The following is a 25,569-nucleotide window of genomic DNA, read 5'->3' as shown; positions in this document are numbered from 1 at the left end:
CTAAAGCAGTTAATACTAATGCTCTCTTCTGTGGTAGCGTGGTCGAGCAGTTAGGCTTATCAGAGGGTAGTGCAAATCATTTGTTGTAAATACACAGTGAAGAAATGAGGCATACACTCAATGACTAACTCCAGGCCAATGCATTTATATAGGAAAAATATATTTGTTCCTTTATTTCTAGAACCAAAGGGATATTGTTGCAGGTAAGTACATCTGCAAGTAAGTATCAAGCATATGGATCAGTGCTTTGTTCAGATTTGGCAAATACAAACGTTTTACAGGTAAATAAAAAATGTTACTTTCAGAAGTTGACAGTGCAATTTTCAGAACAGTCCCAGGGGAGGAAAAGTGTTAGTGCAGTTTTGAGGTAAGTACTCGACTTCCAGTTCCAATCACCCTAGGTTAGGATGTCCACTGGTCAAGGTTCAAGATGACCACAAACATGCACCACCAGCAACACAGGGCCGTCTGGGTGCAGAGGGCAAAGTTGGGGCCAGATTAAAAATGGGTTCCTATGGAGACTGGGGGCACTCAGAAACAGATCTGCTGGCAGGTGAGTACCTGTGACTTCAGAGTATCCGATGGTGGGGGGGTCACAGGTTAGCACAAAACACACACACTCCCTAAGAGGCACAGGGACTGCCAGGTACTGCAAGCTGGATCCAGGGGGGTTGCTTCTGGAAAACCAAAGGCTGGACAAGGAGTAGGGCTGCCTGCTGAACACTGCTGGACCGTCGGTCAGATTCCCCAAGGCCAGATGCTGCGGGTTCAAGGGTCTGGCATCTTCGTCCGGTTCTCTCACGTCACGGGGGTCCTCTGGATTTATGCTGCAGGCATTGACATGTTGCCCAGGAGGTGTCAACCCACAATGTCAGAATCACCTGGGGACATGCACTGCACTGGTGGGCTATCAAGACATGGGCGTCAGGTGCACATTGGGCAGAACCCACAGATCTGGGGCGGTTCTTGAGTCCTTCTTGGAGTTTCTTGTGCACAGGACCACTGTCCTCCGGTGGGCAGGCAGTCCTCTGGGGGTTTGTAGAGATACCTGTTCCTGCAAGATGGGTCGCCTTTTTGTAGCAGGACTTCTGAAATTACAGACAGGCTTGTAGTGCTGGGGCAGAGGCAGCTGGTGTTTGGAGTATTCTCTGCTGAAGTCCGCTTAGCATGTCCTTCTTGCTTTTTTCTTTTCTTCTGGAGGTCGCCAGGAATCTGGTGAGCTAGGTTCAGGGGTGCCTTTAAATCCTAGATTTAGGGGCATTGCAGGGGTCAGTAGCCAATGGCTACTGTCCCCGAGGGCGGCTACACTGTTTCTGTGCCCACATTCCTAACCCTATTGGGTCCCTATCCTACAAACCAAGATGAAGGATTCTGCAGGGAGGGGGTCACTTCAGCTCTGAGCACCTTAGGGGTAGTCCTAACACAAGTGGTCACTGCTCCCAATTTTTTCTAACCTTCCCACTGGTCTTGCTGCGCTTCACTGGGGGGTGGTGGGGGGCAGGGGCATGGCAGGGGAGGTTGGCATCTCCACTATCTGGAGCGCCCTGGGGCACTGTAACAGGAAGCCTGAGCCTTTGAGGCTCACCGCCAGATGTTGCAGTTCCTTGGGGGGGGGGGGGGGGGGGGCGGAGGCGCAGGCCAATGTACTTATTATGGCCACACTGCACATACAATGTCCAAGAAAAGGACTTCAACACTGAAAGGGCATATTGCTCATGCAGCTATGCCCTCACCTGTGGTATAGTGCACCCTGCCCCTAGGGTTGTAAGGCCTGCTAGTGGGATGACTTACCTATACCACAGGCAGTGGTTGGTGGGCAAGGCACCCTGAGAGGGATGCCATGTCGACTTTACCTTTTTCTCCCCACCAGCACACACAATCTGCAGTGGCAGTTTGCATGTGCTTGGTGAGGGGGGCCCTTAGGATGGCACAATATATGCTGCAGCCCTTAGGTACCCTCCCTGATCACAGGGGCCTTGGTACCACTGGTACCTTTACAAGAGACTTAGCTGTGTGCCAGGGGTGTGCCAGTTGTGGGAACAATGGTACAGTTTAGTGAAAGAGGAAGGTGGATGCCATCTCTCTTCACGTCAGAGCCTCGTGATGGAGTTCCGGGCCTTGGTTTCTTGGTTTGTGCTTCCGTCAGCCCCCAGGTAGATTTTTAAGGGGGGGGGGGGGGATATTTTTTAGCCTAGTGCCATTCCAAACATGTGGATGTATTCCCCCCCCCCCCCCCCCAGGGAAAATCTCTGAAGCAACAGCAACACACAACTGTCAGCAAGTTTTGGACAAGTTAAAGAGGGCAAAATTTGAATGGTTATTTCTCAGACCCCAGTTGGCCAATTTCCTATTTCTTTGGCCCATTTGAATACTGATGGTGAACTCTAGCCAACAAGGGCAGTTTCACCAGGCCTCCTGCCCTCCACAAGGTGTACTAAGCAGGGTGTCTCCCTTCAATGGCTCCCTGCTCTAGCTTATCTCCTCCTCGGGCACAGATGTCTGAGCCTTTGGCCAACTGATCCTCAATGGTGTAAGAGGCAAGCCTCACTGACCCTGGAGAGACCCACTAGCCTGGTGGTCAGCTGCAGACAAAGTCCTTATTCCAATAGGTCATTACAGGGCTTGACCGTTGAGCCCGTCCATGGTGCTGGTACTGTTACTGTTACCACCTAAGTCCAGGATCAAGTTCTCAGTCTCTTCCTTGTGCAAGAGTATTAAGTGTGCGTGAAACTTTCTAGATGCTGGGTGCCCCAGTCAATCCTAGGATGTCACATCACTCTTCCGCTCCAGTCCTAACCCTTCTGCACAATTGTAGGAAGTTGGCTCTGTATGTGCTATTTCAAAGTAAGGAATAGCATGCACAGAGTCAAAGGGTTCCCCTTAGAGGTAAAATAGTGGTAAAAAGAGATAATACTAATGCTCTATTTTGTGGTAGTGTGGTCGAGCAGTAGGCTTATCCAAGGAGTAGTGTTAAGCATTTGTTGTACATACACATAGACAATAAATGAGGTACACACACTCAGCGACAAATCCAGCCAATAGGTTTTGTTATAGAAAAATATCTTTTCTTAGTTTATTTTAAGAACCACAGGTTCAAATTTAACATGTAATATGTAATATCTTGTTTGAAAGGTATTGCAGGTAAGTACATTAGGAACTTTGAATCATTTCAATTGCATGTATACTTTTCAAGTTATTGACAAATAGCTACTTTAAAAGTGGCCACTTAGTGCAATTTTCACAGTTCCTGGGGGAGGTAAGTTTTTGTTAGTTTTACCAGGTAAGTAAGACACTTACAGGGTTCAGTTCTTGGTCCAAGGTAGCCCACCGTTGGGGGTTCAGAGCAACCCCAAAGTCACCACACCAGCAGCTCAGGGCCGGTCAGGTGCAGAGTTCAAAGTGGTGCCCAAAACGCATAGGCTAGAATGGAGAGAAGGGGGTGCCCCGGTTCCGGTCTGCTTGCAGGTAAGTACCCGCGTCTTCGGAGGGCAGACCAGGGGGGTTTTGTAGGGCACCGGGGGGGGGACACAAGCCCACACAGAAATTTCACCCTCAACGGCGCGGGGGCGGCCGGGTGCAGAGTAAGAACAAGCGTCGGGTTCGCAATGTTAGTCTATGAGAGATCAAGGGATCTCTTTAGCGCTGCAGGCAGGCAAGGGGGGGCTTCCTCGGGGAAACCTCCACTTGGGCAAGGGAGAGGGACTCCTGGGGGTCACTTCTCCAGTGAAAGTCCGGTCCTTCAGGTCCTGGGGGCTGCGGGTGCAGGGTCTTTTCCAGGCGTCGGGACTTAGGTTTCAGAGAGTCGCGGTCAGGGGAAGCCTCGGGATTCCCTCTGCAGGCGGCGCTGTGGGGGCTCAGGGGGGACAGGTTTTGGTACTCACAGTCGTAGAGTAGTCCGGGGGTCCTCCCTGAGGTGTTGGTTCTCCACCAGCCGAGTCGGGGTCGCCGGGTGCAGTGTTGCAAGTCTCACGCTTCTTGCGGGGAGTTGCAGGGTTCTTTAAAGCTGCTTCTGGAAACAAAGTTGCAGTCTTTTTGGAGCAGGTCCGCTGTCCTCGGGAGTTTCTTGTCTTTTTCGAAGCAGGGCAGTCCTCAGAGGAGTCAGAGGTCGCTGGTCCCTTGGAAGGCGTCGCTGGAGCAGAGTTCTTTGGAAGGCAGGAGACAGGCCGGTGAGTTTCTGGAGCCAAGGCAGTTGTTGTCTTTTGGTCTTCCTCTGCAGGGGTTTTCAGCTAGGCAGTCCTTCTTGTAGTTGCAGGAATCTAATTTTCTAGGGTTCAGGGTAGCCCTTAAATACTAAATTTAAGGGCGTGTTTAGGTCTGGGGGGTTAGTAGCCAATGGCTACTAGCCCTGAAGGTGGGTACACCCTCTTTGTGCCCCCTCCCAAGGGGAGGGGGTCACAATCCTAACCCTATTGGGGGAATCCTCCATCTGCAAGATGGAGGATTTCTAAAAGTTAGAGTCACTTCAGCTCAGGACACCTTAGGGGCTGTCCTGACTGGCCAGTGACTCCTCCTTGTTGCTTTCTTTGTTCCCTCCAGCCTTGCCGCCAAAAGTGGGGGCCGTGGCCGGAGGGGGCGGGCAACTCCACTAAGCTGGAGTGCCCTGCTGGGCTGTGACAAAGGGGTGAGCCTTTGAGGCTCACCGCCAGGTGTTACAGCTCCTGCCTGGGGGAGGTGTTAGCATCTCCACCCAGTGCAGGCTTTGTTACTGGCCTCAGAGTGACAAAGGCACTCTCCCCATGGGGCCAGCAACATGTCTCTGGTGTGGCAGGCTGCTGGAACTAGTCAGCCTACACAGACAGTCGGTTAAGTTTCAGGGGGCACCTCTAAGGTGCCCTCTGTGGTGTATTTTACAATAAAATGTACACTGGCATCAGTGTGCATTTATTGTGCTGAGAAGTTTGATACCAAACTTCCCAGTTTTCAGTGTAGCCATTATGGTGCTGTGGAGTTCGTGTTTGACAGACTCCCAGACCATATACTCTTATGGCTACCCTGCACTTACAATGTCTAAGGTTTTGTTTAGACACTGTAGGGGTACCATGCTCATGCACTGGTACCCTCACCTATGGTATAGTGCACCCTGCCTTAGGGCTGTAAGGCCTGCTAGAGGGGTGACTGACCTATACTTGCATAGGCATTGAGAGGCTGGCATGGCACCCTGAGGGGAGTGCCATGTCGACTTACTCGTTTTGTTCTCACTAGCACACACAAGCTGGCAAGCAGTGTGTCTGTGCTGAGTGAGAGGTCTCCAGGGTGGCATAAGACATGCTGCAGCCCTTAGAGACCTTCCTTGGCATCAGGGCCCTTGGTACTAGAAGTACCAGTTACAAGGGACTTATCTGGATGCCAGGGTCTGCCAATTGTGGATACAAAAGTACAGGTTAGGGAAAGAACACTGGTGCTGGGGCCTGGTTAGCAGGCCTCAGCACACTTTCAATTGTAAACATAGCATCAGCAAAGGCAAAAAGTCAGGGGGGCAACCATGCCAAGGAGGCATTTCCTTACAACAATATTCCGTGAAAATCTAATAAGATGCTCTAAAGTGGTTTATGTGCACAGCTTGTCTGAGGGCCTCACCTCCACTCTCACCAAATCTCACTACCAGGGGCTTTCCTTACAAAACTTCAAAGGGGAGCCCCTCTGGTGTTGCCTCAAAATGTCTTAATCCTCCTCTGCTTAGTGGGCCTGGGCTGTCCAAACCCTAGTACAGCTTGACAGGTAATCACCAGATTGAGGTTTTTCCTCTCCATGCCTTCCTCTTCAGGAGCTGATTGAAGTACGGATAATTGATCCTTTTTTTGTGGAGGTGCCTTTATTCTCTCTGTTGAGGAGCAGAGTAATTAACCTTTGGCCCAGCAGGTTAACAAAGGGCCTGGAATCAGGTTCCGAGTTGAGCCAGAGAAACATGACCATTCTTGACCACCCAGAAGGTGTATATGTATATTCTTGGGACCTGTCTCTTCAATGTTGATGTCCATGTTCCAACCCAGTTTGGCAACTCACTGGACTGTGTAAGTGTAAGGGGAGCGAAACAGCAAATGAAGTCAGATTTCTTCCTATGTGTATAATACAGTGACAAAGCAGATAGTCCAGTAAACCATACTGGCCTACCTTTGAGGGTCTACTAACATTAGAAAGCCTACACCAGTTTAACATCTATCCTTGCAGGATTCGTTCTGCACCAGATAACCTGTGTGCAATTATCCAGGTGCACACAAAACTAGTCTCACACATGCAGCCCGCACACATGTACATGTGTAGCCAGCCCAGTTCCCCTTACCTTAGCTTTGTAGCAGCAGCCTTATCTTAAAAGGCAGACACGGATGGTAAACATGTGCAGTTCAATTACCATGTGATCACAGTGGATAAGAGTCATGTAATGAGATTAACCCATTAGGGGGGGGTGCAAAGGGGACCAAAAAATGAGTAATAAAAAATAAAAACTGGGTCAATTAATTGGACCAAACCCATTTCGCTACAATGACACAAGATGTTAACGCCAGGCCCTGCAAATGGAAATCACATTTTGACATTAAAGTCTAGTTCCGTACCCTCTAGAACCCTTAAAAAGAGGTATCAGAACGACGAAGGATGTAATGTCAATGGGCAACAGTACCACTTTGTTTTATGCAACAGCACTATTTCCTTTATACAATAATTCTTCTAAAAAGAAAAAATAATCTGTGCTTTCTTAGCCAATACATTGTCAGAGAGATTCTAATGTTTACGAACACAAAGAATTTCACCATACAACTGAGAAGAAACAGTCTATTATTAACAAGGGCACATTTAAAACACTTTACATCTTTGACGTATTTGAGTTAAGCTCAAACAAGTGCTTCAGAGTACACATAGCTAAACCCCGGTGATCACTCAAAGCCAACCTAAATAAATGTTATCAAGCTCTATATTTGGATACCTCCAGTCCCAAAAACTCATGTCTCAAAGTGAGATCCATCAGTCAGAACCACCACAAAAACTAAAATCATTAAGCATTGAAATTTCTTGACTAGATGGGAGAATTGTGAATTAAATGGTTACCCAAACCTACATGTTAGGGACAACTGCCTAAATTATTACAAAGAAGCTAAACCTGCTTATGATAATAAAATACAACTAGGTTTTGTTAACGCACAAACATGCCTTTGTTCATTAGCGCATGAGTAACTCGCAGTGCCGTTTCCTACTAAGTTGTATTTGATGTGGTGTGCCAAATGAGACTCTGGAATACTATTGTTTGTTCCTTGGGTCCCTGCCAGAAAAAGCAGGATTCCGTGACACCCACCCACATCACTGTTGGGGACCACGGGGGTCCCCAATGATACCATGCCCCTAATCAGCTCCTCGTCACCAGCGGGAACCAGCAAGGCTCCTGCCTACAGGAAGCAGCTTAAAATAGGTGGCCGAAATAAGCCTGGGAGGGTGGGGTAGTCCACACGGCTGAAAGCAGCCCGGAGAGGGGAAGTGTGCACTCCAACCACATTATTATATATATTGGTCATTTCCCCTGGCAGGGCCCAGTCAAATAGGGCCTTTAGAAAAAAGAAGAAAAAAAAAAAGATACACAAGAGACTTTTCTTTTTTTTTCTTTTTTTTTTTTTTTTAAGAAAGAAGAAAAAAAAAATCTGTAGAGGATTTTCACTTTTGGCCTTCCGCAGGGTCCTTGTGTGACTCCACCACCAGGCCTAGGGGTTCAGGGTAATCCTACCCTGCCCTGCCCTCTTCACTTTTGTTTTGCATTTTTTTGGGACGCAGGACTTCCTGTGTGAAGTATTGGCAGTCAATCAGATCTCCTCAAGAGATCTGTTGAATCCACAGAGGATTAATGTCCCTAGATATCTAGAAATCTTGTTTCTTTAATAACTCAAAAACTACTCCATGGATTTACGTCAAGTAACAGATCTTCCTGGACCAAGATCTACCCACATTTGGTGCAATTCTGAATTCCTATGGCAAAATTCCTATGGGAAACTGTTCTGCCCCCCCTCCTTTTTCTCAGCCGCTGCTTGACAGAGTACCCCAAAACTTGCAAGACAACAGCTGAACAAATTAGCCTACGAGTTTTGAAAATTGTGAAGATTCAGAAAATTGTGCCTAAGTTATTGACAAAACAAAAAAGAAAAAGTTACAGGTAGATTTTAGTTAGGAAATAGAATTACAAAAAAACCCTAACAATTCAGCAGTTACCCCCAGCTAACTAACACTCCACATATGCCTCCCCCCTCCCCAATGTCAGTGACATCGCTTAGGACATCTCGAATGTTATTAAGCACCTACACTGTGAATTACCACTCACTTTATAAGGCCCACCCCAGATCAGTACCAATCTCAGAAGGGTCCCTTCTGCAACAGACTTCCAGTACTCAAATATCAGGGTAGTCTTATACAAACAGTCCACACAGGTGTGCGTTCAAATTCAACAGGCCCAGAGTCTGGACAGTAGCGGCCTTATCTTTAAAGGTGGCCACTGGAGGTTAGCACGCACTCCATTTACCACAAATGAGACTTTGCAAATCAGGCTCACTCATACTAAAAGGCTAAAAACCAGGTGGTCACGAGCGACAAGTCCAAGGGGGATTAGAAGGGTGCACTTTGCAACAAGCAATGACAGCTGAAATAGAAATACTAAATAACTTAGGAGAGAAAGTCCCATAGAAATATTATATAAAAGGACCAAAGACAAGGTGACATATAGATATGGAAAACGTCACTTACATCTGTTAGTGGCATGGGACGCTGCAGATTCACATGCTGTGCATTATCCTGCCATCTAGTGTTGGGCTCTGAGTGTTACAAGTTGTTTTTCTTCGAAGAAGTCTTTTCGAGTCACGAGACCGAGGGACTCCTCCCTTTCGGCTCCACTGCACATGGGCGTCGACTCCATCTTAGATTGTTTTCCCAGCAGAGGGTGAGGTAGGAGTTGTGTATATAGTAAAGGTGCCCATGCAATGGAGTAAGTATGTATGTACATGTGTATAAAAATAGTCTATATTTACAAATTTACAAATGTAAAGTTTCATCAAATTATAACATCTACAGGCTCCCGGGGAGGTGGGAGGGTGCATGTGAATCTGCAGCGTCCATGCCAGGAACAGATGTACACTGGGTAAGTGACATTTTCCATTTGATGGCATGTGTAGCTGCAGATAACTGCTTACTAGTCTATGCACAGCATGCTTATCTCCCCAAAAGCAGTGGCTTAGCCAGTAGGAGTTGAAGTTGTCTGAAATAATGTTCGTAATACAGCCTGTCCTACTGTGGCTTGTTGTGTTGTTAACACAGTAATGTTTTGTGAATGTAGGCGGCGTAGACCATGTGGCTGCCTTACAGATTTCGGTCATAGGTATATTTCCTAGAAAGGCCATTGTGGCGCCTTTCTTCCTAGTGGAATGCGCCTTTGGCGTAATAGTTAGGTCTCTTTTTGCTTTAATATAGCAGGTTTGAATACATTTCACTATCCATCTGGCAATGCCTTGTTTGGATATTGGATTTCCTGCATGAGGTTTTTGGAAGGCTACAAACAATTGTTTTGTTTTGCGAAACTGTTTTGTTCTATCACTAATACATTAGTGCTCTTTTAATGTCTAACATATGTAAGGATCTTTGAGGCTCTTTCAACTACTGAGTCTGGTTGTGGAAAAAAGACTGGGAGTTCCACTGTTTGGTTTAGGTGGAACGGTGATATAACTTTTGGTGAGAAGTTGGGGTTTGTACGGAGAACCACTTTGTTTATGTATTTGCATAAAGGGTTCTTGTATAGTAAATGCTTGTATTTCACTTACTCTTCTAAGAGATGTGCTAGCTATTAGGAAGGCTACTTTCCAGGTTAAGTATTGCATCTCACAAGAGTGCATGGGTTCAAATGGTGGACCCATGAGTCGTGTTACTACAATATTGAGGTTCCACGAGGGAACCGGTGGTGTTCTCGGGGGTATGATTCTTTTTAAACCCTCCATAAATGCTTTGATGACTGGAATTCTAAAGAGTGATGTTGAATGTGTAATCTGCAGATAGGCAGATATTGCTGTGAGATGTATTTTAATAGAAGAAAATGCTAGTTTAGATTTTTGTAAGTGTAATAAGTAGCCTACAATGTTCTTTGCAGAAGCATGTAGTGGTTGAATTTGATTATTATGGCAGTAATAAACAAATCTTTTCCATTTGTTTGCTTAACAATGTCTAGTGGTAGGTTTCCTAGCTTGTTTTATGACCTCCATACATTCCTGTGTAGGGTCTAATTGTCTGAACTCTAGGACTTCAGGAGCCAAATTGCTAGATTCAGCGATGCTGGGTTTGGATGCCTGATCTGTTGTTTGTGTTGTGTTAACAGATCTGGTCTGTTGGGTAGCTTGACATGAGGTACTACTGACAGGTCTAGTAGTGTTGTGTACCAAGGTTGTCTTGCCCATGTTGGTGCTATTAGTATGAGTTTGAGTTTGTTTTGACTCAATCTGTTTACTAGATATGGAAGGAGAGGGAGAGGGGGAAAAGCGTACGCAAATATCCCTGACCAATTCATCCATAGAGCATTGCCTTGGGATTGGTAGTGTGGGTACCTGGATGCGAAGTTGTGGCATTTTGAGTTTTCTTTTGTTGCAAATAGGTCTATTTGGGGTGTTCCCCAAATTTGAAAGTAAGTGTTCAGTATTTGGGGGTGAATTTCCCATTGGTGGATTTGTTGGTGATCCCGAGAGAGATTGTCTGCTAGCTGGTTTTGGATCCCTGGAATAAATTGTGCTATTAGGCGAATGTGGTTGTGAATCGCCCAATGCCATATTTTTTGTGTTAGGAGACACAACTGTGTCGAGTGTGTGTCCCCCTGTTTGTTTAAATAATACATTGTGGTCATGTTGTCTGTTTTGACAAGAATGTATTTGTGGGTTATCATGGGCTGAAATGTTTTCAGCGCTAGAAATACTACTAACAGTTCTAGGTGATTTATGTGAAACTGCCTTTGATGTATGTCCCATTGTCCTTGGATGCTGTGTTGATTGAGGTGTGCTCCCCACCCTGTCATGGAAGCATCTGTTATGACGTATTGTGGCACTGGGTCTTGGAAAGGCCGCCCTTTGTTTAAATTTGTACTGTTCCACCATAGAAGCGAGATGTATGTTTGGCGGTCTATCAACACCAGATCTAGAAGTTGACTGTAGGAAGTTGGCTCTGTATGTGCTATTTCAAAGTAAGGAATAGCATGCACAGAGTGTGGTCGAGCAGTAGGCTTATCCAAGGAGTAGTGTTAAGCATTTGTTGTACATACACATAGACAATAAATGAGGTACACACACTCAGAGACAAATCCAGCCAATAGGTTTTGTTATAGAAAAATATCTTTTCTTAGTTTATTTTAAGAACCACAGGTTCAAATTTAACATGTAATATCTTGTTTGAAAGGTATTGCAGGTAAGTACATTAGGAACTTTGAATCATTTCAATTGCATGTATACTTTTCAAGTTATTCACAAATAGCTACTTTAAAAGTGGACACTTAGTGCAATTTTCACAGTTTCTGGGGGAGGTAAGTTTTTGTTAGTTTTACCAGGTAAGTACGACACTTACAGGGTTCAGTTCTTGGTCCAAGGTAGCCCACCGTTGGGGGTTCAGAGCAACCCCAAAGTTACCACACCAGCAGCTCAGGGCCGGTCAGGTGCAGAGTTCAAAGTGGTGCCCAAAACGCATAGGCTATAATGGAGAGAAGGGGGTGCCCCGGTTCCGGCCTGCTTGCAGGTAAGTACCCGCGTCTTCGGAGGGCAGACCAGGGGGGTTTTGTAGGGCACCGGGGGGGACACAAGCCCACACAGAAATTTCACCCTCAGCAGCGCGGGGGCGGCCGGGTGCAGTGTAGAAACAAGCGTCGGGTTTTCAATGTTAGTCTATGAGAGATCAAGGGATCTCTTTAGCGCTGCAGGCAGGCAAGGGGGGGCTTCCTCGGGGAAACCTCCACTTGGGCAAGGGAGAGGGACTCCTGGGGGTCACTTCTCCAGTGAAAGTCCGGTCCTTCAGGTCCTGGGGGCTGTGGGTGCAGGGTCTTTTCCAGGCGTCGGGACTTAGGTTTCAGAGAGTCGCGGTCAGGGGAAGCCTCGGGATTCCCTCTGCAGGCGGCGCTGTGGGGGCTCAGGGGGGACAGGTTTTGGTACTCACAGTCGTAGAGTAGTCCGGGGGTCCTCCCTGAGGTGTTGGTTCTCCACCAGCCGAGTCGGGGTCGCCGGGTGCAGTGTTGCAAGTCTCACGCTTCTTGCGGGGAGTTGCAGGGTTCTTTAAAGCTGCTTCTTGAAACAAAGTTGCAGTCTTTTTGGAGCAGGTCCGCTGTCCTCGGGAGTTTCTTGTCATCGTCGAAGCAGGGCAGTCCTCAGAGGATTCAGAGGTCGCTGGTCCCTTTGGAAGGCGTCGCTGGAGCAGAGTTCTTTGGAAGGCAGGAGACAGGCCGGTGAGTTTCTGGAGCCAAGGCAGTTGTTGTCTTCTGGTCTTCCTCTGCAGGGGTTTTCAGCTAGGCAGTCCTTGTTGTTGCAGGAATCTAATTTTCTAGGGTTCAGGGTAGCCCTTAAATACTAAATTTAAGGGCGTGTTTAGGTCTGGGGGTTAGTAGCCAATGGCTACTAGCCCTGAGGGTGGGTACACCCTCTTTGTGCCTCCTCCCAAGGGGAGGGGGTCACAATCCTAACCCTATTGGGGGAATCCTCCATCTGCAAGATGGAGGATTTCTAAAAGTCAGAGTCACCTCAGCTCAGGACACCTTAGGGGCTGTCCTGACTGGCCAGTGACTCCTCCTTGTTGCTTTCTTTGTTCCCTCCAGCCTTGCCGCCAAAATTGGGGGCCGTGGCCGGAGGGGGCGGGCAACTCCACTAAGCTGGAGTGCCCTGCTGGGCTGTGACAAAGGGGTGAGCCTTTGAGGCTCACCGCCAGGTGTCACAGCTCCTGCCTGGGGGAGGTGTTAGCATCTCCACCCAGTGCAGGCTTTGTTACTGGCCTCAGAGTGACAAAGGCACTCTCCCCATGGGGCCAGCAACATGTCTCTAGTGTGGCAGGCTGCTGGAACTAGTCAGCCTACACAGACAGTCGGTTAAGTTTCAGGGGGCACCTCTAAGGTGCCCTCTGGTGTGTATTTTGCAATAAAATGTACACTGGCATCAGTGTGCATTTATTGTGCTGAGAAGTTTGATACCAAACTTCCCAGTTTTCAGTGTAGCCATTATGGTGCTGTGGAGTTCGTGTTTGACAAACTCCCAGACCATATACTCTTATGGCTACCCTGCACTTACAATGTCTAAGGTTTTGTTTAGACACTGTAGGGGTACCATGCTCATGCACTGGTACCCTCGCCTATGGTATAGTGCACCCTGCCTTAGGGCTGTAAGGCCTGCTAGAGGGGTGACTGACCTATACTTGCATAGGCAGTGAGAGGCTGGCATGGCACCCTGAGGGGAGTGCCATGTCGACTTACTCGTTTTGTTCTCACTAGCACACACAAGCTGGCAAGCAGTGTGTCTGTGCTGAGTGAGAGGTCTCCAGGGTGGCATAAGACATGCTGCAGCCCTTAGAGACCTTCCTTGGCATCAGGGCCCTTGGTACTAGAAGTACCAGTTACAAGGGACTTATCTGGATGCCAGGGTCTGCCAATTGTGGATACAAAAGTACAGGTTAGGGAAAGAACACTGGTGCTGGGGCCTGGTTAGCAGGCCTCAGCACACTTTCAATTGTAAACATAGCATCAGCAAAGGCAAAAAGTCAGGGGGCAACCATGCCAAGGAGGCATTTCCTTACATTGACCCTGTGCATGTGACCATTGTGATGCTAGGCACTGTTGTAAGGGCCACATGTGTAACCTTGCGTTTGGGACAATGGCTATGCATGAAGACATCATGCCTAGGAGTTTTAATACCATTTTTGCTTGTATCTTTTGTGTTGGATACATGGCCTGTATTACCTTGTGAAATGTTTGAACCCTTTGTGGACTTGGAGTGGCTATCCCTTCTGTTGTGTTGATTGTCGCTCCTAAGTATTGCTGTGTTTGGCACGGCAAAAGGTGTGATTTTGCATAGTTGATGGAGAAACCCAGCTTGTGAAGGGTCTGTATGACATACTTTGTGTGATATGAACACTTTGTTAGCGTGTTGGTTTTGATTAACCAGTCGTCTAAGTAAGGGAACACGTGTATTTGCTGCCTTCTGATATGTGCAGCTACTACTGCTAGGCATTTTGTAAAGACTCTTGGCGCAGTTGTTATTCCGAATGGCAACATTTAAATTGGTAATGTATTCCTTTGAATACGAACATTAGGTATTTCCTGTGTGAAGGATGTATCGGTATATGGAAATACGCATCTTTTAGGTCTAATGTTGTCATGTAGTCTTGCTGTTTGAGCAGTGGGATTACGTCTTGTAATGTGACCATGTGAAAGTGGTCTGATTTGATGTAGGTATTTAGTGTTCTGAGATCTAGTATTGGTCTCAAGAGTTTTGTCCTTTTTTGGTATTAGAAAGTACAGTGAGTAAACTCCTGTGTTTTTCTGTAGACTTGGTACTAATTCTATTGCGTCCTTTTGCAGTAATGCTTGAACTTCTAGTCCTAGAAGATCTATATGCTGTTTTGACATATTGTGTGTTTTCGGTGGGACGTTTGGAGGGAATTGGAGAAATTCTATGCAATAACCATGTTGGATAATTGCTAAGACCCAAGTGTCTGTTGTTATTTCCTCCCAAGATTTGTAGAACTGGCTTAGTCTTCCCCCCACTGGTGTTGTGTGAAGGGGTTGTGTGACTTGTGAGTCACTGTTTATTTAGAGGGGTTTTGGGACCTTGAAATTTCCCCCGATTTCTTGGGAATTGGCCTCCTCTGTATTGTCCCCGAAAACCTCCCCTTTGATATTGTCCCTGGTAGGTAGGTGGTCTGGTTTGTGAGGTGTTGTTTTCTGTGGGTTGACCTCGAAACCCTCCCCTAAAAGGTGTCTTCCGAAATGTACCTCTGCGGGGAGTACAGTGCGCCCATGGCTTTGGCTGTATCGGTTTCCTTTTTTAATTTTTCAATTGCAGTGTCCACCTCCGGCCCAAACAATTGCTGTTCATTAAACGGCATATTGAGCACAGCCTGTTGTATTTCTGGTTTGAACCCAGATGTGCGCAGCCATGCGTGCCTCCTTATAGTGACTGCAGTGTTTATTGTCCTTGCAGCTGTATCCGCTGCATCCATGGAAGACCGTATCTGATTGTTCGAGATACTTTGTCCCTCTTCCACCACCTGTTGCGCTCTTTTTTGGAACTCTTTGGGTAGGTGTTCGATGAAATGTTGCATTTCATCCCAATGAGCCCGGTCGTATCTCGCCAAGAGTGCTTGCGAGTTGGCAATACGCCACTGATTTGCTGCTTGTGCTGCAACCCTTTTTCCCGCTGCATCAAATTTGCGGCTCTCCTTGTCCGGAGGTGGTGAGTCGCCTGATGTATGCGAGTTGGCTCTCTTACGAGCTGCCCCCACAACAACTGAGTCCAGTGTCAGTTGTGTTGTAATAAATATAGGGTCTGTGGGTGGTGCCTTATATTTTTTCTCCACCCTTGGAGTTATGGCTCTGCCTTTAACTGGCTCCTGAAATATTTGTTTGGAGTGCCTTAGCATTCCTGGGAGCATGGGTTTGATAATGGCTATGGGTGGAGGACAGGGTGTTAAAGAGGAAGTCATCCTCAATAGGTTCCGAATGTAGTGATACATTGTGGAATTCGGCTGCCCTAGCGACCACCTGTGCATATGATGTACTGTCCTCAGGTGGTGACGGTTTAGTTGGGTACGACTCTGGGCTATTGTCCGATACTGGAGCGTCGTAGAGGTCCCATGCATCTGGATCATCCTGGCTCATTGTGGTATGAGCTGGTGAGTGTGTTAATGGTGGAGTTTGCGCCGGTGATGCATGAGTTGATGGTGGTGGAGAAGGTGGTGGAGTTACTTTCTTTACCACCTTTGCTTGTGGTTGCTTGTCTCCTTGTTGGAAGGCAAGTTTCCTTTTCATCCTGATTGGGGGAAGAGTGCTGATCTTCCCTGTATCTTTTTGAATAAAGAGCCGCCTTTGCGTGTAATCTGGCTCTATTGTTTGTAATTCCTCTTCAAATCTGTGTTTTTTCATTTGAGAGGACAGTCCTTGTTCCTCTGAGTAGGAACTAATTATTGGTTCGGATGCCGGATGTTTCGGCACCGAAACCATTTCTATTGATTTTTTCGGCTCCGACAAAATCTTTCTTTTCTGCGTCGTGCCCTCTCTGTGCCGACCGACTTCAGTGCCGCTGTCTCGGTGCCGAATCTTTTCTGCGCTACTCTCTCGGGCCCGAGATTGCTGCGTGCCTGTATCTCGACCGGAGTCGGATGACTTCGACACCAGCTCGCCCTTTTTCGGTGCCGATGGACGGTCACCTACTTTTCGGGTTAAGCCATGGCCTGTTGGCGGTGGCGTCCCCTGGGCTTTGTCAGTCTTTTCGTGAGCTTTTTGTTTCGACGTCTTACTCACGGTTGACGTTTCTTCGGTGTCGAATTCTTTGGAATCCGACTCGTGGATGGAGAAAGTTTCTTCTTCTTCCTCCTCGAACCGTTGTTGTCCTGTCGACGCCATCTGCAATCTCCTGGCTCTTCGGTCTCTGAGCGTTTTCCTTGACCGAAACGCGCGACAGGCTTCGCACGTATCCTCCTTGTGCTCAGGGGACAGGCACAAGTTACAGACCAAATGTTGATCCGTATAAGGATATTTATTATGGCATTTAGGACAGAACCGGAACGGGGTCCGTTCCATCAGTCTTGAAGTCGCACGCGGTCGGGCCGACCAGGCCCCGACGGGGGAATCTAAATTACCCTGAAGGGCTACCGGAGCTCTTCAAGATTCGGTGTTGATTTGTTCTAACTAACCCGATACCGAACGAAACAATACAGACAAATTTTTCCGAGGTTTTGACTAACTTTCCGACCCGAAACACGGAGCGAAAAGGAACACGTCCGAACCCGATGGCGGAAAAAAAACAATCTAAGATGGAGTCGATGCCCATGCGCAATGGAACCGAAGTGGGAGGAGTCCCTCGGTCTCGTGACTCAAAAAGACTTCTTCGAAGAAAAACAACTTGTAACACTCCGAGCCCAACACCAGACGGCGGACTGTGCACAGCATGTGTATCTGCAGCTACACATGCCACCGAACATACACACACACACACACACACACAATGTGCCTTTCTTGTTGCCTTTTAAAATAGACAGTATTTCTGGATAGCAGTGAATTGTTTTCTCACATCAATTATGTTTATATTTGTCAGTGAAGTCAATCAAATCCGTAATGGTGTTCCTGACCTTTTTTACCATCTTACATGGAGATCTTTGTATTCTATATTCCACAGTAGAGCAAATTGCAGAAACCAAAATACAATCAGAATGCAGATATAAATAAGTGCTTTAGTACCCTATTGCAATAGTGGACATGAGATGTGTTGACAGGACCTTTTTCCAACAGTCATATCAAGGCAAATAATCTTTCAACAGGACGTGGCAACACAGTAATACTATTTTAATTGCATGTCTATTATTAAGCTATCATTATAAAACTAAACAGTGGATTCCATTAAATTAAAACTTGGACAGTGTAGCTAACGAGAATAGCAATACTCACTACTCTCTTAATGTCAGGGGTTCGCGATTGGATGCGTTTAAACTCTTGCACCTTCAGTTCATCCACATCCTCCTTTAGCTCCCAGGTGCTGTCCTCATACGGTAAAGAGCACCATTTCACCAAGTAATAGATGACCGCCTGGAACAACAAACCAGAAACCATTGGCGGGGGTAAAAGGATGCGAGAAAACCAGCAAAAGACAGCAAAGGGAACATTACTCAACAGAAAACACCCTCAGCACAATAAACAAGGAAAACTCATGAAATTACTAATGGATAAGGTATGACCACTGCGGGCTCATTCTCTCAAAGTCTTCCTTAGGCTTTAATAGTATGTTGAGAATTTGTCCTCCTTTGGAACAGGGGTTTCTAGGAACACAAGTTAAATAATGTACTATTATGTAGTAAAGCAAGCAACAATTGACTTCTCATGCTCTGAAAAACTGCACAAAGCCTGTTCACATTATTTACATCCACCTAAAATATTTCCTTTCTCTTCAGTGACATATCTTGTTTAAAGTGAGCTTTAACTAATTTTTTATTTTAATTCTAAATGGTAGTTATTTATTTTATCTGTGCCACCCAGCTACATATGGATTTCAGTATTGCCTGTTTTTAAGTTGTTGTTACAAAGTGCTTAAGTGATATTGTAATATTGTAACTGCCTATGATTAAACTACTTGATTAGATTCTGATTTTTTTTTATCATCTTAGTCAAACAATAATAGTCATACTGTCTGTGCAACGAGTGCAGTGCTGCTGCAAATAACGTTATGAAAACGTACAAGCTGCACTGCAATTAGTTCTAATAAAGTGATGTGCAGGTATTTTTGTTGCACAGACCATTGCCCCTGGAGTGTCTGTTGGCCCATGCCTGCTCTCCAACCTCTGAGAAAGCTTCATGGGTTGAGGAACAAAGTTCTTAATGTTCCGTCGCTGCAGTTTGAGCTTAACACAGGGCTTTGCAAACAGTAAATCTTCTTACTGCCCCTTGCGATATTCTTGCAGAGGGAACATCTGCAATTAGGCATTTGTAACTATGGCAAAGCAAGACGCCATCATTCCCTACAGTGTCATTATTGTTCTCCAAGGTATGGAAAGATATGACTAACTCAGGAATGCAGATACACTGCTACCACTTCTAAGCATTTGGGGAAGCGATGAGGGATTGTTGTGACCCCAAGTGGCAGGACTTTGAATTAGTAATGGACTCTGTAGGAAGTTGGCTCTGTATGTACTATTTAAAAGCAAGAAATAGCATGCACAGAGTCCAAGGGTTCCCCTTAGAGGTAAGATAGTGGCAAAAAGAGGTAATTCTAATGCTCTATTTTGTGGTAGTGTGGTCGAGCAGTAGGCTTATCAGAGGGGAGCGTTAAGCATTTGTTGTACAGACACAGGCAATAAATGAGGAACACAAACTCAAAGACAATTCCAGGCCTATAGGTTTTTATATAGAAAAATATATTTTCTTAGTTTATTTTAAGAACCACAGGTTCAAATTTTACATGTAATACTTCAAATGAAAAGTATTGCAGGTAAGTACTTTAGGAACTTTGAATCACAATAGCATGTAGAGTTTTGGCAAAAATGGCAATAAGCTATTTTAAAAATGGACACAGTGCAAAAATCAACAGTTCCTGGGGGAGGTAAGTATTTGTTAGGTTCACAGGTAAGTAAAGCACTTACAGGGTTCAAAGTTGGGTCCAAGGTAGCCCACCTGTAAATAAATGGCTCCCTGTTGCAGTTACCCCCCCCGACTATTTGCCTGATACTGATGCGGACTTGACTGAGAAGTGTGCTGGGACCCTGCTAACCAGGCCCCAGCACCAGTGCTCTTTCACCTAAAATGTACCACTGTTCCCACAATTGGCACAACCCTGGCACCTAGGTAAGTCCCTTGTAACTGGTACCCCTGGTACCAAGGGCCCTGATGCCAGGGAAGGTCTCTAAGGGCTGCAGCATGTCTTATGCCACCCTAGGGATCCCTCACTCAGCACAGACACACTGCTTGCCAGCTTGTGTGTGCTGGTGGGGAGAAAATGACTAAGTCGACATGGCACTCCCCTCAGGGTGCCATGCCAACCTCACAATGCCTATGGCATAGGTAAGTCACCCCTCTAGCAGGCCTTACAGCCCTAAGGCAGTGTGCACTATACCACAGGTGAGGGCATAGGTGCATGAGCACTATGCCCCTACAGTGTCTAAGCAAAACCTTAGACATTGTAAGTGCAGGGTAGCCATAAGAGTATATGGGCTGGGAGTCTGTCAAAAACGATCTCCACAGCTCCATAATGGCTACACTGAATACTGGGAAGTTTGGTATCAAACTTCTCAGAATAATAAACCCACACTGATGCCAGTGTTGGATTTATTAATAAATGCACACAGAGGACACTTAGAGATGCCCCCCGTATTTTACCCAATTGTTCAGTGCAGGACTGACTGGTCTGTGCCAGCCTGCTGCTGAGAGACGAGTTTCTGACCCCATGCGGTGAGAGCCTTTGTGCTCTGAGGACAGAAAAAGCCTGCTCTGGGTGGAGGCGCTTCACACCTCCCCCCTGCAGGAACTGTAACACCTAGCAGTGAGCTTCAAAGGCTCAAGCTTCGTGTTACAATGCCCCAGGGCACTCCAGCTAGTGGAGATACCCGCCCCCTGGACCCAGCCACCACTTTTTGCGGCAAGTCCAGGAGAGATAATGAGAAAAATAAGGAGGAGTCACTGGCCAGTCAGGATAGCCCCTAAGGCAACCTGAGCTGAAGTGACTCTGACTTTTAGAAATCCTCCATCTTGCAGATGGAGGATTCCCCCAATAGGGATAGGATTGTGACCCCCTCCCCTTGGGAGAAGGCAAAAGAGGGTGTACCCACCCTCAGGGCTAGTAGCCATTGGCTACTAACCCCCCAGACCTAAACACGCCCTTAAATTTAGTATTTAAGGGCTCCCCTGAACCTAAGAATTTAGATTCCTGCAACTACAAGAAGAGGACTGCTGAGCTGAAAGACCCCTGCAGAAGAAGAAAGAAGACACCAACTGCTTTGGCCCCAGACCTACCGGCCTGTCTCCTGCCTTCTAAAGAAACCTGCTCCAGTGACGCTTTCCCCAGGACCGGCGACCTCTGAATCCTCAGAGGACTGCCCTGCTTCAAGAAAGACAAGAAACTCCCGAGGACAGCGGCCCTGTTCCAAAAAGACTGCAACTTTGTTACAGAGGAGCAGATTTACAGACCCCTGCAAATCCCCGCAAGAAGCGTGAGACTTGCAACACTGCACCCGGCGACCCCGACTCGACTGGTGGAGAACCAACACCTCAGGGAGGACCCTCCGGCGACTCCGAGACTGTGAGTAACCAAAGTTGTCCCCCCTCAGCCTCCACAGCGACGCCTGCAGAGGGAATCCCGAGGCTCCCCCTGACCGCGACTGCCTGACCCTAAAATCCCAACGGCTGGAAAATACCCTGCACCCGCAGCCCCCAGCACCTGAAGGAACGGAACTTCAGTGCAGGAGTGACCCCCAGGAGGCCCTCTCCCTTGCCCAGGTGGTGGCTACCCCGAGGAGCCCCCCCCCCCCTTGCCTGCATCGCTGAAGAGACCCCTTGGTCTCCCATTGGAAACCCGACGCTTGTTTGCACACTGCACCCGGCCGCCCCCGCGCTGCTGAGGGTGTACTTTGTGTGGACTTGTGTCCCCCCCGGTGCCCTACAAAACCCCCCTGGTCTGCCCTCCGAAGACGCGGGTACTTACCTGCTGGCAGACTGGAACCGGGGCACCCCCTTCTCTCCACTGAAGCCTGTGTGTTTTGGGCACCTCTTTGACCTCTGCACCTGACCGGCACTGAGCTGCTGGTGTGGTGACTTTGGGGTTGCTCTGAACCCCCAACGGTGGGCTACCTTGGACCCAAAACTGAACCCTGTAGGTGGGTTACTTACCTGCAAAAACTAACAATACTTTACCTCCCCCAGGAACTGTGAAAATTGCACTGTGTCCACTTTTAAAACAGCTATTTGTGTTTCATGTAAAAAGTATATATGCTACTGTAATTATTCAAAGTTTCTAAAGTACTTACCTGCAATACCTTTCAAATGAGATATTACATGTAGAATTTGAACCTGTGGTTCTTAAAATAAACTAAGAAAATATATTTTTCCATAACAAAACCTATTGGCTGGATTTGTCTCAGTGTGTGTTCCTCATTTATTGCCTGTGTGTATGTACAACAAATGCTTAACACTACTCCTCTGATAAGCCTACTGCTCGACCACACTACCACAAAATAGAGCATTAGTATTATCTCTTTTTGCCACTATCTTACCTCTAAGGGGAACCCTTGGACTCTGTGCATGCTATTCCTTACTTTGAAATAGCTCATACAGAGCCAACTTCCTACACCACCGTTGGGGGTTCAAGGCAACCCCAAAGTTACCACACCAGCAGCTCAGGGCCGGTCAGGTGCAGAGGTCAAAGTGGTGCCCAAAACACATAGGCTTCAAAGGAAATAGGAGTGCCCCGGTTCCAGTCTGCCAGCAGGTAAGTACCCGTGACTTCGGAGGGCAGACCAGGGTTTTTTAGGGCACCAGGGGGGACACAAGTAGGCACAGAAAGTACACCCTCAGCGGCACAAGGGCGGCCGGGTGCAGAGTGCAAACAGGCATCTGGTTTGCAATAGGTTTCAATGGGGAGACCCAGGGGTCTCTTCAACGATGCAGGCAGGCAAGGAGGGGGGCTCCTCGGGGTAGCCACCACCTGGGCTAGGAAGAGGGCCGCCTGGGGGTTGCTCCTGCACTGGAGTTCGGTCCCTTCTGGTCCTGGGGGCTGCGGGTTTAGTGTGTTTTCCAGGCATCGGGTTCCTTGAAGCAGGCTGTCGCGGTCAGGGGGAGCCTCTGGATTCCCTCTGCAGGCGTCGCTGTGTGGGTGCCAGGGGGGTCAACTCTGGCTACTCACAGGCTCGCAGTCCTTGAGCAGGACAATTGCCATGTAGCCCCTGATGAAAAGCAGTGCTGTCATTTGCCAGGACCTGCTATGTTCGCTGCTGCCTGCTGATGATGGTGGTGACAAAATCCATTTTTGGGGGGGGGGGGGGGGGAGGAGTTCAATTTGTGGCACCTTATGGATTTCAGTGTCAGTCCTTTTTTATTTTCTTCAGCTTATAATCAACATGTGGTCCAGGAGGTGCTCACCATCAAAGAGCAGGCCAATGAGGTGCTGCTTGACCCAGCCAGATTGTTCCTAAAGAGTAGTCGCAATTAAGGACACTAGTGTTGGTCTCGCAGGGAACAAAAATGTGCAGTATCAAAAGCGCACATAATGTTGACACTGGAACTTGTTTTGCCCTCCAAGACATTGTCTTTTCTTTTAAGCATCAGGAATTGCATGAAGACTTCTTCAAATCTGCCAATGATATCAGTCTTACTTGGAAAGCAGACCAAAGAGTTGGCAATTTGCCACTGTGGACAACCACTGGAGCAACCAGTTGCATCAATTTGTCTTGTACTCCTTAATGGTCGAGGGATATCTCCCATGACCTGCACGTATGCCTTCTTACATGCCATGTGCACCGCAAGGTAGTCTGGTGTAAAATGCCCATAAATGTGGCTAGGATATTGCAAAGCACCTTTATAGTCTATGCTCTGGGTGTGGCCACATGTTTTTTCACTCAATCTTTGAAGTTCTATGGGGAACATTTCAGCATGTTTTGAGTATGAGCAAATATTGAATAGAGCTTTCTTCTTGTGAAGGTTTACTTAGTGGGGGTCCGATGCTTTCTAAATAACTTGATACAGTTCTGTCAGAAGACAGAACATAACGGGTTACAGCTCCAAAGAATGGCCATTTGGAGAGCCCCAGTTACAAATGTGCCATGGGTCGCCCCATCGTCATTGAGAATAGGGGTCCTTATATGGGTTTGAGATCGTGCAATAGAACTGATCTGTGAGTATGCAGGTCAAGGTGTGGGATCGTTGTCCATTCATTTTGGAATAGTAGAAGCCCTAAATTCATTTTGAACTGACTTTCTGAAAATGAGAGAAATTTGTAGCATGGGGTTGTCTTGTTGCAGAATATGCTACTGTGTTGCAGGAGACCGCATCAATATAAATCCTCCACTCTTGAGGCCTTGGAGATCGTGAATGTAGCCAATTGACAATGGTTTTTTGAAGGTGGTACGGGGCCTAGGTATGACTTTCTCACGGTCATTCCTTGCTCTGAAGCCAAGGCTCTGATCGGGGTTGTACCATAGAGGGAAGACTCTGTATGGTCTTTGTCCATGTTTCATTAGGGGCCTTGGAGAAGAATTGTCTACAAAGACACAGTTGTCAATTGCAAGACAAATATAGCAATCTGCACCAATTAATGAAATGGCTGTAGATAATACAGAGTAGAGCTTAGTAAATTCTCTTCTCATGACACTCCCACTTTGAGATGGGAAGTTCAAAATATCAATGCCTCGCTGAATACAATACAACATACACAAGTTTGACACCCTACCCAGCTTGACAAAACAAATGTAAACATATGAATCAATGAACTATCCACACTCTGCTAGCTTACCTGTAATCCTTCATCCCTTAACAAATCCTTAAAAGAACCAGGGGAATGTAGTAGATGAGGTCAAAAGAGAGCTTAAAAAACCTGCTGACAAACAAACTTTCTAGAATGCTTATTGTTTGGTGATTCCTAGAGATGCAGCACTGAACAAAGCAAACTGTTTTTTAATCTACTCTAGATGGCCCCTTCAAGGTATTGGTTCAATGCCTGGTTCTAGCCACATTAGATTAGGTCAACTCGATCCTCACAGGAAGTCCTAAAATTCACCTTGTTCCTCCTTAGGCAGCTTACATACAGCAGCCATATTATTGTACAGACTCACATTATTTATTATAATCCAGTACTTTTTTCTTTGAGATGGCTGCTCAATGAAGGCACATTTATCTACAAGGTAGCATGGTTAGTTCATACATTCTTAAATCAGATACTTCTTACTACCTAGCCAGAACATTTGAGCTCCATAGGGGATTTTGGTCACTTCTTCCTGGAAACCCATGCCTTCAACAAGAAATGGACTTTGGACAAATTATTCTCTAGTTGTGATAAATTGTGTTTTAAGGTTCACCAATTAATACCCTTCATGAAATCAGGCGAGGAAGAACGCCTCCTTTTTAGTTTCAAATCTCAACAAAAATATTTTTTTTAAAGAGTAACTCCAAGAAATTCACTGGATTCCATCAAATATATTCAACACAGTGGAAATTCAAGTAGAAAAGGGTGCAATTGTAAATATGTAAATTCCACTGAAGTTGCTTTCACAATGTAATAGTTTATTATTCTGGTCTTGTATTTAAGAAGGAAGTATCTTCAGAGTAAGCCAGCATGCGTTACGCCCTATAAAAGCATGCAAGCCAAGAGCTTTTTCTAGGCTGTATTCCTAGTTTGTGTAAATGATGAATTCAAATATATTTGTACTTCTATAGTCACTTATTACAACAAATCCTAAATATGAATTCAATTTCTAGAAAGGAAGTCTTGTCGAATAAAGTCACTGCCTAATGGTGGACCGCCCATCAAAAATTAAATCAGGCCATAAGTATTCTGTTCAACCGCTTCCTTTCCCCACCACTGACATACAAGGCTCAACATTGTACCATGAGAGCAAGAGAGCAGTTACTGCACCAGTTATTCTTATTAACTGTAAATACAAGTCATATAATATTACTGATGATTTACCTGTGACCTCACATCCATGTACACCCAGCTATTGTTTTTTTTCTCCACCTGCACTCAGATGCTTGATACTTTGTATGTATACACTTCGTTAGTCGATCACCTACAAATATCTTTAAGCATCTATCTGTGTACACACTTAATTAGTTCTATATGGTTTCTAGCATTCGTATGTACACAAGTCACTAGATCAATGTTTACCTCCATGTACTTCATTCTTGCTCATACT

General features: G+C 46.5%; 1 protein-coding gene across 6 annotated transcripts in view; it reads right to left on the bottom strand.

Moving 5' to 3' along the window:
- The window catches only part of CHD8 (chromodomain helicase DNA binding protein 8), a 1,013,809-nt gene that overhangs the window by 779,444 nt on the left and 208,796 nt on the right, over positions 1 to 25,569 (bottom strand). For all 6 annotated transcript variants that reach the window (XM_069238270.1, XM_069238269.1, XM_069238274.1 and 3 more), the window contains exon 10: positions 17,630 to 17,767. In XM_069238270.1, the coding sequence (XP_069094371.1) occupies positions 17,630 to 17,767 (138 nt within the window). The remainder of the gene's footprint in view (positions 1 to 17,629; positions 17,768 to 25,569) is intronic.

This window comes from Pleurodeles waltl, chromosome 6 (assembly GCF_031143425.1).
Source record: "Pleurodeles waltl isolate 20211129_DDA chromosome 6, aPleWal1.hap1.20221129, whole genome shotgun sequence".
Taxonomy (NCBI): domain Eukaryota; kingdom Metazoa; phylum Chordata; class Amphibia; order Caudata; family Salamandridae; genus Pleurodeles; species Pleurodeles waltl.
Note: the sequence above shows the minus strand (reverse complement) of the source record. Positions and strands in the feature narration are given on the sequence as shown.